At 50.2% G+C, this 17,090-nt stretch overlaps 2 protein-coding genes across 5 annotated transcripts; one reads left to right on the top strand and one right to left on the bottom strand.

The window, feature by feature from the left end:
* The first annotated feature begins 1,425 nt into the window (after nucleotides 1-1,425).
* On the top strand, nucleotides 1,426-7,851 carry THPO (thrombopoietin). 2 transcript variants are annotated; one of them, XM_033211934.1, is made up of 7 exons: nucleotides 1,426-1,728; nucleotides 3,379-3,536; nucleotides 3,766-3,893; nucleotides 4,178-4,264; nucleotides 6,217-6,384; nucleotides 6,621-6,701; nucleotides 6,818-7,851. In XM_033211934.1, exons 2-7 carry the CDS (start codon nucleotides 3,524-3,526, stop codon nucleotides 7,199-7,201), a joined length of 861 nt encoding a protein of 286 aa, XP_033067825.1. In that variant the 5' UTR covers nucleotides 1,426-1,728; nucleotides 3,379-3,523; the 3' UTR covers nucleotides 7,202-7,851. The 2 variants fall into 2 exon arrangements, with proteins under 2 accessions (XP_033067825.1, XP_033067824.1); XM_033211933.1 differs by having other exon boundaries at nucleotides 6,621-7,851.
* Nucleotides 7,852-11,178: 3,327 nt separating this feature from the next.
* POLR2H (RNA polymerase II subunit H) lies at nucleotides 11,179-16,617 on the bottom strand. 3 transcript variants are annotated; one of them, XM_033211931.1, is made up of 5 exons: nucleotides 15,772-16,617; nucleotides 13,990-14,073; nucleotides 13,813-13,906; nucleotides 12,573-12,656; nucleotides 11,179-11,595 (listed from the first exon to the last, which is right to left on the bottom strand). In XM_033211931.1, exons 2-5 carry the CDS (start codon nucleotides 14,036-14,038, stop codon nucleotides 11,478-11,480), a joined length of 345 nt encoding a protein of 114 aa, XP_033067822.1. In that variant the 5' UTR covers nucleotides 14,039-14,073; nucleotides 15,772-16,617; the 3' UTR covers nucleotides 11,179-11,477. The 3 variants fall into 3 exon arrangements, with proteins under 3 accessions (XP_033067822.1, XP_033067820.1, XP_033067821.1); XM_033211929.1 differs by having other exon boundaries at nucleotides 11,181-11,595; nucleotides 15,781-16,617; XM_033211930.1 differs by lacking the exon at nucleotides 13,990-14,073 and having other exon boundaries at nucleotides 11,181-11,595; nucleotides 15,781-16,617.
* Nucleotides 16,618-17,090: the final 473 nt, after the last annotated feature.

Genomic DNA, 17,090 nt, shown 5'->3' with positions numbered 1-17,090 from the left:
ACCAGGGGGCGCGAAGAGGGGGAGGAGAGGCGGGCCCGGAGCCCCCCGCTGCTGGCGGCCACAGGGCGGCTGGACCAGGAGGTCGGTGTCCAGCCCAGGAGGGGAGCCTCAGGCCAGGGAGGGGCAGAGGCTAGGCCTGAGGCCTGGACCGCTCAGTGAGCAGGACCCGGTTCCGCCCGAAGGATGAAGACTTGTCTTTAAATATGACAACATACAGGAAAGGCCCATCAGCCGATCTCCCCCTGCCTGGCCCACAGCGCCCCTCAAACCCTCACCACCCTCTTTCATTGCCTAGCCTGCCTCCCTACCTCCTCTCTGAGGTCGCTCCTCATTCTTGTGTTACCCAGGACACGGACCTAGCCAGAAACCGGCAGCATTCCCCTTTCTGTGGAATGACAGTGTCTCTCTCTCATTGTAACTTATCCTCAGGCCCATTCGACCATCCCCTCTTGCTTCCTCACCCCCTTCCTTCACCCAAGGGACCTTCTGCCTCTCCAACCCACTCCCAGCCTCCTTTCTCTTGGTTCCGTTGTCATGCCTGCCTCCCTGTCTCTCCCACCCACACACACCCACTATCCTCCCAGCTATCCCAGCACCCTTCTTCCTAATCTTGGGAGACATCTCGTCTGGCTTGTCGGGAAAATTCCAGGATCTAGGCCACACTTCTCAGCAGACATGCCCATCCTTGGGGAGGAGGAACAGGAGAGAGCCTGAGGAAGTTCTAGGGGACAGGGGGATGATGGGAACAAGGTCAGGCCGGGACGCCCCTGAGGACAGAGACTGTGGGGAGACTGGGTCTGGGAAGAAAGCAAAGGAGCTAGAGCCAGGGCCAAAGGAAAAGGGGGGCCAGCAGGGAGGTATTTGCGGGGGAGGTCCAGCAGCTGTCTTTCCTAAGACAGGGACACATGGGGCTGGTTATTCCTCTTGTCACATGTGGAACGGTAGGAGATGGAAGAGGGAGACAGAAAAAGCAAAGGAGGGCCCCATGCACAGAGAGCTGTGTGTGTAGCCCTCCAAGTCACTAGACCCCAGCAGACCAGCACCTAAGCCCAGGCTTAACCCGGTGCATGCGTGCACATACAGTGCCCCGCACCTGACAGTCCTCTCAACCGGTCTAAACTCTTTCCCCATAACACCAGCCCATAACAGGAGATTTCTCTCATGTGGGCAGTTATCCGTATTCCCACTTCGAAAAGGGGAATAACAAGACAGGACTCCCTCGGGGGTTATAGAAAGAAAAACAGGAAAGCAAGTGTCCTGTTGGATTTCAGCAGCAGGTGTGATGTCCAGGGAAAAGAAATTTGGATAGCCAGGAAGTGAAAACTCCACCAATCTAAAACAAGACCTCTGGGCTTCTTCCCCAGTGACACAAATGTCCTGCCAGATTCCTCCTGGAAAAAAACCTCTGCTCCTGTCCCCCTCCAGGTCCCAGGTTGCCCATGTCCAGGAAAAGATGAATCCCCCTATCCAAGTCTTCTCCATGGTGTGTGTGGGTGGAGGAGTGGACCCTGGTCCAGGCAGGGGCTCCAGGGAAGAGAAGGCGTCACTTCCGGGGGCCTTCGCCAGTGTCTGGTGGTTCCCTCCTCTGATTGGGCAGAAGTGGCCCAGGCAGGCGTGTGACCTGCTGCTGTGGAGGGGCTTTGCCCCACCGCCACATGTCTTCCTACCCATCTGCTCCCCAGAGGGCTGCCTGCTGTGCACTTGGGTCCTGGAGCCCTTCTCCACCCGGTGAGTGGCCAGCAGGGTGTGGGGTTATGTGAGGGTATAAAGGACAGCAAAGAGAAATGGTCTCCCAGCTGGGGGAGGGGCAGGCAAACTGGAACCTACAGGCACTGACCTTTGTCGAGAAGAGTGTAGCCTTCCCAGAATGGGAGGAGCAGGGCAGAGCAGGGGTAGGGGGTGGGGTGCTGGTTTCTGAGGGACTGATCACTTACTTGGTGGAATACAGCACAGCCCTGGCTGGCCCTAAGGAAAGGGTACATGAGCCCAGGGAGAAAATAAGAGAGGGAGCTGCACTTCGGGCTTAGCGAACACAGTACTAAGATGGACACATCCCCAATCCCCATTCTTAGCTGGTCATTCCTTGTTAGCTTAAGGTTCTGAATCTGGCGCTAGGGAAGCTGGGCTAGGCGAGCCAGGGCCCAAGGAAAGGGTAATGGGAGGAGGGCCCACGCATGTTGACAGACCTACAGGAAATCCCAATATTGAATCAGGTGCAAGCCTCTTTGCACAACTTGTGAAAGGAGGAGGAAGCCATGTGGGGGGTCCTGTGAAGGAACCGGAAGGGTTCTGCCAAGGGGGCAGGGAGGCAGGTGTGAGCTATGAGACAGATATGTTAGTGGGCGCCTAAGGCAAGTAAGCCCCTAAGGTGGGCATCACCCAGCAGGTGCCCCTTCCTGGGTAGCTGGTCTCAGGAAGGAAGTCCCAGGACTGTTAGCCCATCTCTTGACCTCAGATAATGGAGTATTTCAGGACTTGGAGTCCAAAGAAAAGCTCCAGAGGCTTTATGTGTGGGGGTACATAGGGAAAGAATAGAGGTTAATTTCTCCCATACTGCCCTTTAATCCTGACCTCTAAGTGGTCCCAGTTACAGCTTTGTGCAGTTTGTCCCGCCCCAGCCCCACTCCCCACTGCAAAAGTTACCCCTCAACATATTGTGCATGTTTGCCAATTCCTCACCCGGGCCCTGCATCCCATTTTCCACTCTCTTCTCCAGGCTGAAGCCACAATACTTTCCTTCTCTATCCCCATCCCAGATTTTCTCTGACCTAACAACCAAGGTTGCTCAGAATTTAAGGCCAATTAAGATATGTGTGTATACATACCATGTCCTGCTGTTCTCAGCAGGGGTAGGCGGCACCAAATCCATGTCAGATTCACTGAGGAGGCCTGACAAAAAGGAGACACCATATGCTTTCTTTTTTTCTTTTCTTTTTCTTTTTCTTTTTTTTTTTTGAGACGGAGTTTCCCTCTTATTGCCCAGGCTGGAGTGCAATGGCGGGATCTCAGCTCACGGCAACCTCCACCTCCCAGGTACAAGCGATTCTCCTGTCTCAGCCTCCCAAGTAGCTCGGATTACAGGCATATGCCACCATGCCCTGCTAATTTTTTTGTATTTAGTAGAGACAGGGTTTCATCATGTTAGTCAGGCTGGTCACGAACTCCTGACCTTGGACTCCCAAAGTGCTGGGATTACAGGTGTGAGCCACTGCACCCGGCGCACCATATGCTTTCATCACAAGAAAATGTGAGAGAAGTCAGGCCTTTGGCAGTTCCAGGCTGGTCAGCATCTCAAGCCCTCCCCAGCATCTGTTCTCCCTGCCAGGCAGTCTCTTCCTAGAAACTCGGTTAAATGTTCACTCTTCTTGCCACTTTCAGGATAGATTCCTCATCCTTGGCCCGCCTTTGACCCACCCTACTCTGCCCAGAAGTGCAAGAGCCCAAGCCGCCTCCATGGCCCCAGGAAGGATTCAGGGGAGAGGCCCCAAACAGGGAGCCACGCCAGCCAGACACCCCGGCCAGAATGGAGCTGACTGGTGAGAACACTCTTGAGGGGCTAGGGCCAGATGGAAACATGACAGAAAGGGAGAGAGAAAGGAGACACACTGCAGGGGCAGGTAGCTGGGGAACCCATTCTCTCAAAAAAAAGGGGTCTGAGGGGTGGATTCCCTGGATTTCGGGTCTGGGTCCTGAATGGGAATTCCTGGAATACCAGCTGACAATGATTTCCTCCTCATCTTTCAACCTCACCTCTCCTCATCTAAGAATTGCTCCTCGTGGTCATGCTTCTCCTAACTGCAAGGCTAACTCTGTCCAGCCCGGCTCCTCCTGCCTGTGACCCCCGAGTCCTCAGTAAACTGCTTCGTGACTCCCATGTCCTTCACAGCAGACTGGTGAGAACTCCCAACATTATCCCCTTTATCCGCGTTAACTGGTAAGACACCCATACTCCCGGGAAGACACCACTTCCTCTAACTCCTTGAGCCAATGACTATTCTTCCCATATTGTCACCACCTACTGATCACACTCCCTGACAAGGATTAATCTTTACAATACAGCCATCATTTAAAAGCTCTCATCTAGACGTAGTACTCATGGAGGACTACCCTTCTCATTAGGCTACCATAGCCCTCTCTATTTCAGCTCCCTTCTCCCCCCAACAATCTTTTTCAACAGAGCCTGTGCCCAGAGGTTAAACCTTTGCCCACACCTGTCCTGCTGCCTGCTGTGGACTTTAGCTTGGGAGAATGGAAAACCCAGATGGTAAGAAAGCCGTTCCTAACCTTGGCTTCCCTAAGTCCTGTCTTCAGTTTCCTACTGCTTCCCATGGATTCTCCAACATTCTTGAGCTTTTTAAAAATATCTCACCTTCAGCTTGGCCACCCTAACCCAATCTACATTCACCTATAATGATAGCCTGTGGATAAGATGATGGCTTGCAGGTCCAATATGTGAATAGATTTGAAGCTGAACACCATGAAAAGCTGGAGAGAAATCACTCATGGCCATGCCTTTGACCTATTCCCATTCAATCTTCTTAAATTGGCATGAAGAAGTAAGACTCATATGTCATCCACAGATGACACAAAGCTGGGAAGTACCGCTAAAATAACAAAAGACTGAATCAAGATTCAAATCACTGAAAGACTAGGTCAAAAACAAGGTGAAATAACAGAGATATAAAATTCTACATGTGGGCCAGGAGCTCACGCCTGTAATCCCAGCACTTTGGGAGGCCGAGGCTAGTGGATCAGCTGAGGTCAGGAGTTTGAGAGCAGCCTGGCCTACATGGCAAAACCCCATCTCTACTAAAAATACAAAATTAGCCGGGCATGGTGGTGCATGCCTGTAATCCCAGCTACTCAGGAGGCTGAGGCAGGAGAGTTGCTTGAATCTGGGAGGCAGAGGTTGCAGTGAGCCGAGATCATGCCAATGCATTCCAGCCTGGGCGACAAGAGCAAAACTCCATCTCAAAAAGAAAAAAAGAAAAAGAAAAAAGTTCTACATGTGTAAATTAATGAGTAAAGTCCTATGCCAGCTTTCAGGCCATAATGCCCTGCTTCCATCATTTAAGCCTCTGGCCCTTGCACTTCCTATGAAAAGGATCTGAAAGAATTAAATTGCCCCCAAACTTGCCATGTAACATTACTGAAGCAGCTATTCTTAAAGCTAGTAATTCTTTTCTGTTCGATGTTTAGCATCCCCATTGTGGAAATGCTCCTAGAGAACTCTATTCCGAGTGGACTACACTTAAATATACTGGCCTGAACACTGGACATCCCCCTGAAGACATATGCTAATTTATTAAGAGAGACCATATTAAACTAACATGTGTCCAGAAAGCAGCAGCCTGAACAGTAAGAGACCAGAAGCATGTTTTATGAGCAATAATTTAAAAAACTAAAATCTATCCTCAAGAGCCCTAGCATCCCTTCTTCCCTCAGTACTGAGTCAGGAAGAAGGGCAGTTCCTATGGGTCCCTTTTAGTCCTTTCTTTTCATCCTTATGATCATTATGATAGAGTCTCATATCTACATTTAGTTTATTTATTATTATTTATTATTTGAGATGGAGTCTCACTCTATCCCCTAGGCTGGAATGCAGTGGCATGATCTCAACTCACTGCAACCTCAGCCTCCCTGATTCAAGCGATTCTCCTGCCTCAGTCTCCCACGTAGCTGGGATTACAGCTGCCCACCTCCATGCCCAGCTAATTTTTGTATTTTTAGTAGAGATGAGGTTTCACCATGTTGGCCAGGCTGGTCTTGAACTCCTGACCTCAGGTGATCCACCTGCCTCAGCCTCCCAAAGTGCTGGGATTACAGGTGTGAGCCACTGCACCTGGCCTTCATTCAGTTTAAAAATCAAATGATCCTAAGGTTTTGCAGCAGAAAGAGTAAATTTGCAGCACTAGAACCAAGAGGTAAAAGCTATAACAGGGCAGATTTCAGCAACGTAAGAAAATAAGGAGCTCTTCTCACTGAAACCAAGTTTAAGACCAGGCTGGACTAGCGGACCCTGGAGTTTTTGAAGCAGAGGCTGATGATGACCAGTTGTCGGGATACTGTGAAGGAATTCCTGCCCTGGGTGGGACCTTGGTCCTGTCCAATTCTCAGCCCGTATGATTCACTCTGCTGGCTACTCCTACAAGTTCCCCACCCGCTATTAGTGTGCCCTTTGAGGCAGTGCGCTTCTGTCTTCCATCTCTTTCTCAGGAGGAGACCAAGGCACAGGACATTCTGGGAGCAGTGACCCTTCTGCTGGAGGGAGTGATGGCAGCACGGGGACAACTGGGACCCACTTGCCTCTCATCCCTCCTGGGGCAGCTTTCTGGACAGGTCCGTCTCCTCCTTGGGGCCCTGCAGAGCCTCCTTGGAACCCAGGTAGGTCCCCAGTCAAGGGATCTGTAGAAACTGTTCTTTCCTGACTCAGTCCCCCTAGAAGACCTGAGGGAAGAAGGGGTCTTCCAGGGAGCTCAAGGGCAGAAGAGTTGATCTACTAAGAGTGCTCCCTGCCAGCCACAATGCCTGGGTGCTGGTACCCTGTTTTTCCTACTTAGACAAGGGAGGCCTGAGATCTGGCCCTGGTCTTCGGCCTCAGGACCATCCTCTGCCCTCAGCTTCCTCCACAGGGCAGGACTACAGCTCACAAGGATCCCAATGCCATCTTCCTGAGCTTCCAACACCTGCTCCGAGGAAAGGTGCGTTTCCTGCTGCTTGTAGGAGGGCCCACCCTCTGCGTCAGGCGGGCCCCACCCACCACAGCTGTCCCCAGCAGAACCTCTCTAGTCCTCACACTGAACGAGCTCCCAAACAGGACTTCTGGATTGTTGGAGACAAACTTCACTGCCTCGGCCAGAACTACTGGCTCTGGACTTCAGAAGCGGCAGCAGGGATTCAGAGCCAAGATTCCTGGTCTGCTGAACCAAACCTCCAGGTCCCTGGACCAAATCCCCGGATACCTGAACAGGATACACGAACTCTTGAATGGAACTCGTGGACTCTTTCCTGGACCCTCACGCAGGACCCTAGGAGCCCTGGACATTTCCCCAGGAACATCAGACACAGGCTCCCTGCCACCCAAACTCCAGCCTGGATATTCTCCTTCCCCAACCCATCCCCCTACTGGACAGTACACACTCTTCCCTCTTCCACCCACCTTGCCCTCCCCTGTGGTCCAGCTCCACCCCCTGCTTCCTGACCCTTCTGCTCCAACACCCACCCCTACCAGCCCTCTTCTAAACATATCCCACACCCACTCCCAGAATCTGTCTCAGGAAGGGTAAGGTTCTCAGACACTGCTGACATCAGCATTGTCTCATGTACAGCTCCCTTCCCTGCAGGGAGCCCCTGGGAGACAACTGGACAAGATTTCCTACTTTCTCCTGAAACCCAAAGCCCTGGTAAAAGGGATACACAGGACTGAAAAGGGAATCACTTTTCAGTGTACATTATAAACCTTCAGAAGCTATTTTTTTAAGCTATCAACAATATTCATCAGAGCAGCTAGATCTTTGGTCTATTTTCTGCAGAAACTTGCAACTCACTGGTTCTCTATGTGCTCTTTTTCTATGACAATTCTGCAAAGGCCTGGGCTGGCCTGGCTTTTGAAGAGAGGGAGAGACCTTGCATCAGAAAACAGAGAAAGGGTAATTTCCTTTGCTTCAAGTTCAAGGCCTTCCAACGCCCCCATCCCCTTTACTATCATTCTCAGTGGGACTCTGATCCCACATTCTTAACAGATTTTTCCTCTTGAGAAATGAATAAGCTCCCTCTCAGAGATGCTGTCCCTATACAATAGACAAAACTGAGCTTGTATAAGGAATAAATGAGAGCACCCAAAAGCTCCCTGAAAAACAAGGGAAACATGTTCTTCGAGAGTGGCAATAGATCCCCCTCACCCTGCCACCCCCAACAAAAAAGCTAACAGGAAGCCTTGGAGAGCCTCACACCCCAGGTAAAGCTGTGTAGACAGTTCAGTCAAGACAGGACCTGGATGTGACAGCTGAGCAAACAGCTAGAGCTTTGGCAGCTCAGCAGGAGGCTTTGCCAGGCATGGACGCCTGCCTCCCTCCTGTGGAGGTCAGGGGGAAGTGCAGGAAGTGGCATGAGTCAGGCTCCTTGAGCTCACACAGCAGGAAAACAAGTACAAGTCAAGTACAAGTTGAAGGCTTATTTCCCAGTTCCCACAAATGCATCTAAAAAGCAGCCCTGTGTGACCACCATAAACTCTGCTAGGAGATCTCTAAAAAGGAGTCAGGCTTATGGGTTTTTGCAAATAAGTGCTGCCTTGGTGCTCAGGAAAAGGAGGTTTATGTTGTACAAAAACACAAATTCCATTGCAAAAGTCAACCTGCTACCGCCAGAGATTCCTGTAGGAAAACTAGTGGAAGCTTTTTGCTCTCCCTCACCCCTGAGGAAGGAAAGGCTACCATGGAGGTAGAGGAGCCAGGAACCCAGAAACCCAAACACGGCCACAAATACCGCAGGGTCACCAAAGGCATTCCAAAGCAGTAGAATGTAAGGCAGTGCTAGGAACCTTGTGTACCTTACCTTTCGTAACATTCACACAACTCTGTAAGGCAGGTATTACCTTTTCTATTTTAGAGATGAGGAAACTGAGGCTCAGAGAAGCCAGGTGAGTTATCAGTGGTTACACACCCTATGGGCAGAAGAAACACCCTAGTCCAACCTCATTCTAGGGTCCATACTCTCCCCAGTGTGGTACACAGTCCTATATGTCATTTAATGATTCTATTTACTGGGAAAGTAAATCCTTAAGGAGTAACAATTAGAGTTCTGAGGCCAGGCGCGGTGGCTCCCGCCTGTAATCCCAGCACTGTGGGAGGCCAAGGCGGGCAGATCACGAGGTCAGGAGATCGAGACCATCCTGGCTAACATGATGAAACCCTGTCTCTACTAAAAATATGAAAAATTAGCCGAGTATGGTGGCAGACGCCTGTAGTCTTGAACCTGGGATACGGAGGTTGCAGTGAGCCAAGATCGCGACACTGCACTCCAGCCTGGGCAACAGAGTGAAACTCCATCTCAAAAAAAAAAAGAGCTCTGAGTAGAAAACCAAAGTTCTTGGTGGAGGTGACCAATTTAGACATCTCCCCATGTCCCTCTCTCCCTTCATGGACCAAATAGTTTTTCCTAGAGAAGGAATCAACAAATGCACAAAGCTCAAAAATGTTGTCCAAATCTCAAATGCTGTCAGTTTCTGCATAGAAGATAAGTAGTTCATTCACACTACAAATTCCAGCATGCAGTCAAGGGAATGCTAAGTGGAAACTAACTTACTGACATACTGAGCTAGTTTAAATTTAATAATCAAATGAAACACTTTATAGCACATGAAAGTGTCAGCACCTAGGATATGATACACCAATGGGACCAGAGAATGATGGGTTCCCAGCACAGACGGATGAGAGACAAGAATGGCAAAACTGCAGGGCCAGGTGTGGCGGCTCACACCTGTAATCCCAGCACTTTCAGAGGCCGAGGCAGGCGGATCACCTGAGGTCAGGAGTTCGAGACCGGCCTGACCAACATGGAGAAACCCCATCTCTACTAAAAAATACAAAATTAGCTGGGCATTGTGGTGCATCACCTGAGACTGGGAGTTCGAGACCGGACTGCCCAACATGGAGAAACCCCGTCTCTACTAAAAATACAAAATTAGCTGGGTGTGGTGGCGCATGCCTGTAATTCCAGCTGTTTGGGAGGCTGAGGCAGGAGAATCGCTTGAACCCGGGAGGCGGAGGTTGCAGTAAGCCAAGATCGTGCCATTGCACTCCAGCCTGGGCAGCAAGAGTGAAACTCTGTCTCAAAAAATAAAGAATGGCAAAACTGCAAATGTCACCAGGATCTGGTATTGGCATTTGACTTACTCCACTTGTGGGCAAATGCAAATAACTCATGGACTTCTCCAGTATGAACTTACCTGCCCTATTACAAATCTAATCCATTCCCAAATCAGTCTGGTTGGTCCCATCCCTTCTTCCCACTAACACACAAAAAAAATTACAACCAGAACACTCCTATCCCTATTCAACGCTATACCAGTTCTTTCTTCTCCTACCCCAGGACCACCAGGACCATCTATGATAACCTACAAACTATTACTGGTAATTCGTTCATCTCTCTCTCATTTGTCATTCTCCAACCCCACAAAAAAACCCACCCCATGGAAAGGTTCTAAGATTTCATAAAAATTCATCCCAACCCCCAGTACATCTACTCCCCCTACTCCATAGTAAGGTAAAAGAAACACCTCTTCCGCCTCCCTGCTGAGGCCATTCATTTTCAACTCAGTTCCCTAAATACGATTTCTAACACCTCACGTAAAGACCTGAAAATGATGGGGAAGGAAATACCCCAGGTATCCCAGCAGGGGGACCAGCTCCCAGGCAAAACCAGATCAAACAGACAACTGTTTAATACACAGAGAATCTTTTTTGGATTGTTACCCTAAACTTCCTAGGGGAAAACAGAACCCCTTATGCTTTCCTAAAGACCTCTAATGCCAGCCTGAAGAGGCAGCTCACTTGCTGGAGTCCTTATCATCAGAGCCATTTCCTTAATGTTTTTCTTCCCCTACTCATAAGTTAGTGACTGTAGTCAGGCCGCTACATTGTCCTGGCTCTGGCCCGCCAGCTTCATTGGTATTGCTGCCCTGTCCACTTCCACTTACCCTCCCTCCCAGGTCACCACTGGAATGTAGAGCAGAGAGCCAGCTCCTCCAGCTGCTTCCAGAACCAACAAGTCCTCTCCTCCTACTCTCTTCATAGTCATCTCTCATGCCTAAAAGGCTAAAAGCCTCTGCGCACATCTTCCATAAAAATAATGAACATTTCTAGACTATGCAAGTGACTCATTCAAGTCAGCGTGAACTGACTTCCTAAAGCCTGAAAGTGCTGGAAGGACCCGAGCAGGGCTCCTTGCCAATTCAAAATTCTGCGCCAAATGGGTGGTATCTTTTGGGCCTGGGGTACCCTCAGGAGCCAAAAGTACAACACTGTCTCCCAAACCGAAAACCGCATTGGAGGATAAATGTTGAGAACAGTCAGCCAGGAGACTGAGATAACCCTGAACCCAGATACCAAAAGGCTGGAATAGATCCTACATTGACAAGTGATCAGCTGGCTGTGGGCCAGAAACAGTATACCACAGACAAATTGCAAAAAATGATTTTACAGTAAATGAACTTTTTACAAAAAGGGGAGGGGCAGTCTGAAAAAGTAACGTTTAATTTAAAAATCATATACACAAAGCTTCCGATTCATTTGCAGCTTTCCCACTGTGTCTTTCACAGGCGAGTCAGTTTCCCTTTGAGTGCAGGCCAGTTAAAGATGCCACCACAGTGGACAGTGAGCCAGCCCCTCCTCAACAGGTGAGCAAGACTGGCTGCCACTCAGGCTTGAACAATGCCGATGACCTGAGTGACTAGGCAGCAAGGCTGGCTTCTGCGAAGTTCAGAAGGCTAGCTTCTTCATCAGGAGATAAACTCTGGAATCCACCTCGAATCCATGCAGGTTGTTGGCATCCCCCTGCAGCCTCATGAGCAGGCCCCCATAGGACACATAGGCAGAGCTGAAACAGAAGGCCCCATCCCATGAGTCTGGAGCACTGCTACTCAGCAGCTCTCCATCTCAGCCTAAGAAAGAGAAGAGGCAAGTTTCTACTGTTTTGTCACTAGGAACCAAAATTCTGACAAAGATCAATGTACAGATATGTGCAAGGCACTGTTCCTCATATTAGCAAAGGTAGAAAACACCTATATGCCCTAAATCAGGGGAATGGTCAAATGAATCAAGATGTATCCACTTACTGAAATGTTATACAACTATTAAAACATTTAAGAAAAGCTTTATACTAACATGGGGAAACATGTTTTACATAATGTTAAGCAAAAAGAGCAGAAGAAAACACAATAAACACTACAGTCTCAAAGGAAAAAACAAAACACCAGGATATGCAAAAAAGGCTATGTAAAAGGTTATCTCTGGGTATGGAATTACAGGTGACTTTTTTTTTTTCTTCTTCACATTACTCTTCTGCATTTCAAATTGCTTACAAAAAGCACATATTGTTTTAATAAGATGTTAAAGAAAAGAAAAAATAGCTGGACAGGAAAACCAAGGAACTAGGGATTGGGTTACAGAGTAGCAAAACACACACACACACACACACACACACACAGAGTAGCAAAACACACACACACACACCACACACACACACACACACAGAGTAGCAAAACACACACACACACACACACACAGCCTAATAGTATAATCACTTAATGCTACATTTGTTTCTGGAGAAGCAAGTCTCCTTTGCACTTTACACAGTGAGATAACCAGTTTCTCATCTAGACCGCTGGGCCAGGAGGGCCTGACAAAGGGCAGTCTACATTTCAGACTGGAAACTGCTCTCAGAACCATTTCTTTCTAGTTCCCACCTAGGTCTGAGGTGCCTGAGGAGAGGGACCCAACAGAGGAAGCAGGAGCATAGCTCAAAGCCTCAGAACACAGAGAGGGAAAAGAACCTCATAAGATTATGTAACTTACAGGCGTGTTGCTGCTTCAGTAGAAGTTTCGTCTCCCTCAATCCTGTACACTTTTCCATACATTACATACTCAAATTGGTCAGCCCTGTGGAGCAATAGCAGCAAAGTTATTCTTAACAGTAATTAACAATATAAAAAATCCCATTTAAAAATGGTTACTGGTCAGCTGGGCACGGTGTATCAAGCCTGTAATCCCAGCACTTTGGGAGGCTGAGGCGGGCAGATCACGAGGTCAGGAAATCGAGACCATCCTGGCTAACACAGTGAAACCCCATCTCTACTAAAAATATTAAACAATTAGCCAGGCGTAGTGGCAGGCACCTGTAGTCCCAGCTACTCGGGAGGCTGAGGCAGAAGAATGGTGTGAACCCAGGAAGCGGAGCTTGCAATGAGCCGAGATTGAGCCACTGCACTCCAGCCTGGGCGACATAACAAGACTCCGTCTTAAAAAAAAAAAAAAAACAGGCACATTACAAACAAACATGATGTCATTTAGTCCTCATGGCAACCCGTGAGCTAGGCATGACCATCTCTATTCTACTGATGAGGAAACAGGCCGAAGGAGATTAAGGTTACTCAACAAGTAAGTGATAGAGCCGAGAAATGAACACAAGTGGGGTGCCAAAGTCTTTCCATCACACCAAGCTCCCTCCCAAGACACAAGACCCACATAGCCTAGGTCACTCAGCAGTCACCTCCTCAGCTTTCAAAAGGCTACAACTCACAAACATGTAATCACTGTTACAGATAAATACCTGGTTGTTGGAATTTTTTTCTTTTTTTTTTGAGACAAGGTCTCACTCTGTCGCCCAGGCTGGAGTGCCGTGGCGCAATCATGGCTCACTGCAGCCTCAACCTCCTGGACTCAGGCAATCCTCCCACCTCAGCCTCCCAGGTAGCTGGAACTACAGGCATATGACAACATGTGCAGCCTTTTTTTTTTTTCTTCTTCTTTTCTTTTTTTTTTTTTTGTAGCAGTGAGGTTTCGCTATGTTGCTCAGGCTGGTCTTAAACTCCTGGACTCAAGCAATCCTCCTGCTCGGCCTCCCAAAGTGCTTAGATTACAGGTGTGAGCCACAGTGTCTGGCCTGTTTGAATTCTTAAGTGCAGAAATTTCCTTAAGGTTACTCAGATTCTGCTGATCATCATTTATTCCAGGAATTAAAGAAGAGTCATTCTATATCACTTACCTACTTAGTCCTCAAGGCATATTTCAAGTATTACCTTCTCCACTCCCTCACCTGGAAGGCCTATCATCAGTGGGGTTGTATTCACCATCATCCAGGGTACCATCTTCATACAAGGTACTAGCTATGACCAACCGGAACTTGTCACCTGAAAATAACAGCAATATCAGAGAGTGAAGAATAGCAGAAGCAGCAAAATGCCTCTTATTATTGTCTGTGTTGAATACTTACCCAAGTCTACAGGGTAAATTTGAATGTTTACATCTAAGATTAGATCCATCTTGAAAGATTCACTCTCACAATGCAGTCGAGACACTGGGGAGAAGCAGGAAAAGAGTGACAGAGGTATTGCCAGGCCCAAGGCAGATCCTACAGTGTGGGATTGTATGCAACAGAATACTCAATCTAACCCAGTCTACATCCACTGGTCTCTCATCTGCTCTCATAGAAATGCAGGCTCAATCAGAATCAGACATGCAAGAAGGAAAAGGGGAGAAAAACTGTGGCAAGTGAACGTAATCCCCAGAAAACAACCAAAGATACTTCAGCAGCAAATAATACCTGGTTCTAGGCCTGCCTGGATGACTGAGAACCTGACTCTGGGCAAGTTATTCAACCTTCCAAAAATTTCCTCTTTCTATGACAGGCACTGTGCTAAGGGGAGTTATCAAGATGTATAAGAGCTGGTATCTGTCTTGAAAAACACCTGAGTCTCCAGGCAAAGAAAGAGACAGCAAAGAGAAAATTATTGATAGATGACAAAATAAAGAGGTGTAGGCCAGTGGAGTGGCTCACGCCTGTAATCCCAACATTTTGGGAGGCCGAGGCAGGTAGATCACTTGAGGTCAGGAGTTCGAGACCAGCCTGGCCAACATGGTGAAACCCCATCTCTACTAAAAATACAAAATTAGCCAGGCGTGGTGGAGCATGTCTGTAATCCCAGCTATTTGGGAGGTTGAGGCAGAGAATCGCTTGAACCTGGGAGACGGAGGTTGTGGTGAGCCAAGATCGTGCCACTACACTCCAGCCTTGGCGCGAGGCTCTGTCTCAAAAAAAAAAAAGGCCGGGCGCGGTGGCTCAAGCCTGTAATCCCAGCACTTTGGGAGGCCGAGACGGGCGGATCACGAGGTCAGGAGATCGAGATCATCCTGGCTAACACGGTGAAACCCCGTCTCTACTAAAAAATACAAAAAAAAACTAGCCGGGCGAGGTGGCGGGCGCCTGTAGTCCCAGCTACTCGGGAGGCTGAGGCAGGAGAATGGCGGGAACCCAGGAGGCGGAGCTTGCAGTGAGCTGAGATCTGGCCACTGCACTCCAGCCTGGGCGACAGAGCGAGACTCCGTCTCAAAAAAAAAAAGGGGGGGGGATATACCAAGCAGCTAACTCTAACTCAGAGAAGACTTAAAGCGCCAAGGATTATGAGGGTAATACAAGAATATAGGCTCCGAAGTCAGATTACTCGCTGTGAAGCCTTGGGTGGATTACTCTACCTCTCAGAAAAAAATGGGGAAGGCATCACCCACCTCATGAGGACTCTCATTTTCTTGAGAAGGAGTCTCGCTCTGTCGCCAGGCTGGAGTGCAGTGGCGCGATCTTGGCTCACTGCAACCTCCGCCTCCCAGTTTCAGGCAATTCTCCTGCCTCAGCCTCCCAAGTAGCTGGGATTACAGGCGCCCGCCTGTAATTTTTGTATTTTTGGTAGAGACGGGGTTTCACCATGTTGGCTAGGCTGGTCTCACAAGGCAGTGTCTAGCACAGAGCAAGTAGCGATTATAAAGATGCCCAGGAGTTTGCCAGCACCATCACAAAAGGCCACCCAGGCACCGGGCACGGCATGCGTTTGAAGCCAGAGAAAGCTCGGGAGTCTCCCTTTTCTCATCCATAAAATGTTTCCTGAGGGAGGTCCCTACATCAGGACCTGCTGGTAGGGGCAGGCCACAAGAGCTGGGTGGACACGGGGTCCAGGGGCATGTCCGCGAGGTTAGCGCCTTCCTCCAAATCGCCCCTACGTACCTTACTTACCTCGGTCAAACTTCTTGCCCTCCGGGTCAATATCCTTCACATCGAAAATATCCTCAAACAGGATGCCCGCCATCGCGAAGGGGCCACGAGAGCACCAGAAGGGGTGAGCGGGCGACCACAGCTAGGAGTACGCGCACCCCCTCGCGTGCAGAAGAGGGGAGAAGAGCAAAAGCAGCTCCAGAAGGCGCGCCAGGCAGACGAGTGGCGCATGCGCACAAACAAGCGGTAACGCGACCACTTCCGCCACAGACTCCCGCTCGGGGCTACTTAACTTCCGCCCCGAAAGATTGCTCCCGAGAGGCTTCGGCGTTGAGGGCGGGTCTCACGTCCAGGTGGCCCCGCCCAGGGCGGGGAAACAATAGGTCCAACCTCCCGCGGCTGTAAAGCGGGTTCTAGCGTTCAGCTGGGGCTCTGCTGCGCCCTCTTCAGAGGCCAGGTCCCGAAGATTGGAATGCATGGGGGCCTAACTCAGGCAGGGACCTTGATCCTTGGCCCAGAGAAGCCGGGCCCTAGCCCTACCCCGCCGGTCTGCGTGCCCGCCGAGGGCACAGTCCGCGCCGAGGGCAGGTGGAGCAGAACCCCGCCCCAGAGGTGCCCAGCCCCTCCAGCCGGCACCGAGGACCCCGGGGCCTGCCTGGGCCGGCTCGGCCCTGCTGGATGTAACCCGAGCCGGATCCGTCCAGTTTGGGAATTTGCCATGATGTCGCTATGGAGAAGAGGAAAGCCTGTATTGTCCCCTCCCCTCGTACTGCACCCTCCCACCACTGCCCTCTTCCCCCAGGCCCTGCTGTCTTCCCCCTCACCGCCCTCTCAGCCTGGCTCCCGCCACCTGCCTCCCCCGGGCATTACCCCTCCAACTTAGTCCTCCACTGCCTTCTCCTGGACACGGATCCCCTCCGTGCCCCTTCAGCCTGGCACTACCCTGTCCCTTGGACACCAGCTCTTCCCTCACACTGGCCCTTCCTCCTCGGTGCTGGCTTCTATCACAAGCCCCCCCCCCTTCCCGGGCACTGCCCCCGCCCCCTGAGCCCCTCCTCTGCCTCCCAAATGCCCCTTCTGGTGCTGGCTGTCCCGCACACTTGTGCGTTTCCTGGGCGCTGCCCTCGCTCCTCTCACACTATCTCTATGCTGCCCACCCACCCTGCGCGCGCTCTGCCTTCTGTTCTATCCTTCCCCAGCCCCTGATAGAGAACCCAGAGCACCAGCAGGCGGTTCCCCCAAAGCGGAGGGATGGAAGCAGCGACTCTGGTTCCTCCTTGGGCCCAACCAGGGAGAAGCGACCCACGCCCGCGTCCCAGAAGTGGACTTCC

Source organism: Trachypithecus francoisi, unplaced genomic scaffold (assembly GCF_009764315.1).
Source record: "Trachypithecus francoisi isolate TF-2019V2 unplaced genomic scaffold, Tfra_2.0 Lachesis_group0, whole genome shotgun sequence".
Lineage (NCBI taxonomy): Eukaryota > Metazoa > Chordata > Mammalia > Primates > Cercopithecidae > Trachypithecus > Trachypithecus francoisi.
This window is presented reverse-complemented; position numbering and strand designations above follow the sequence as displayed.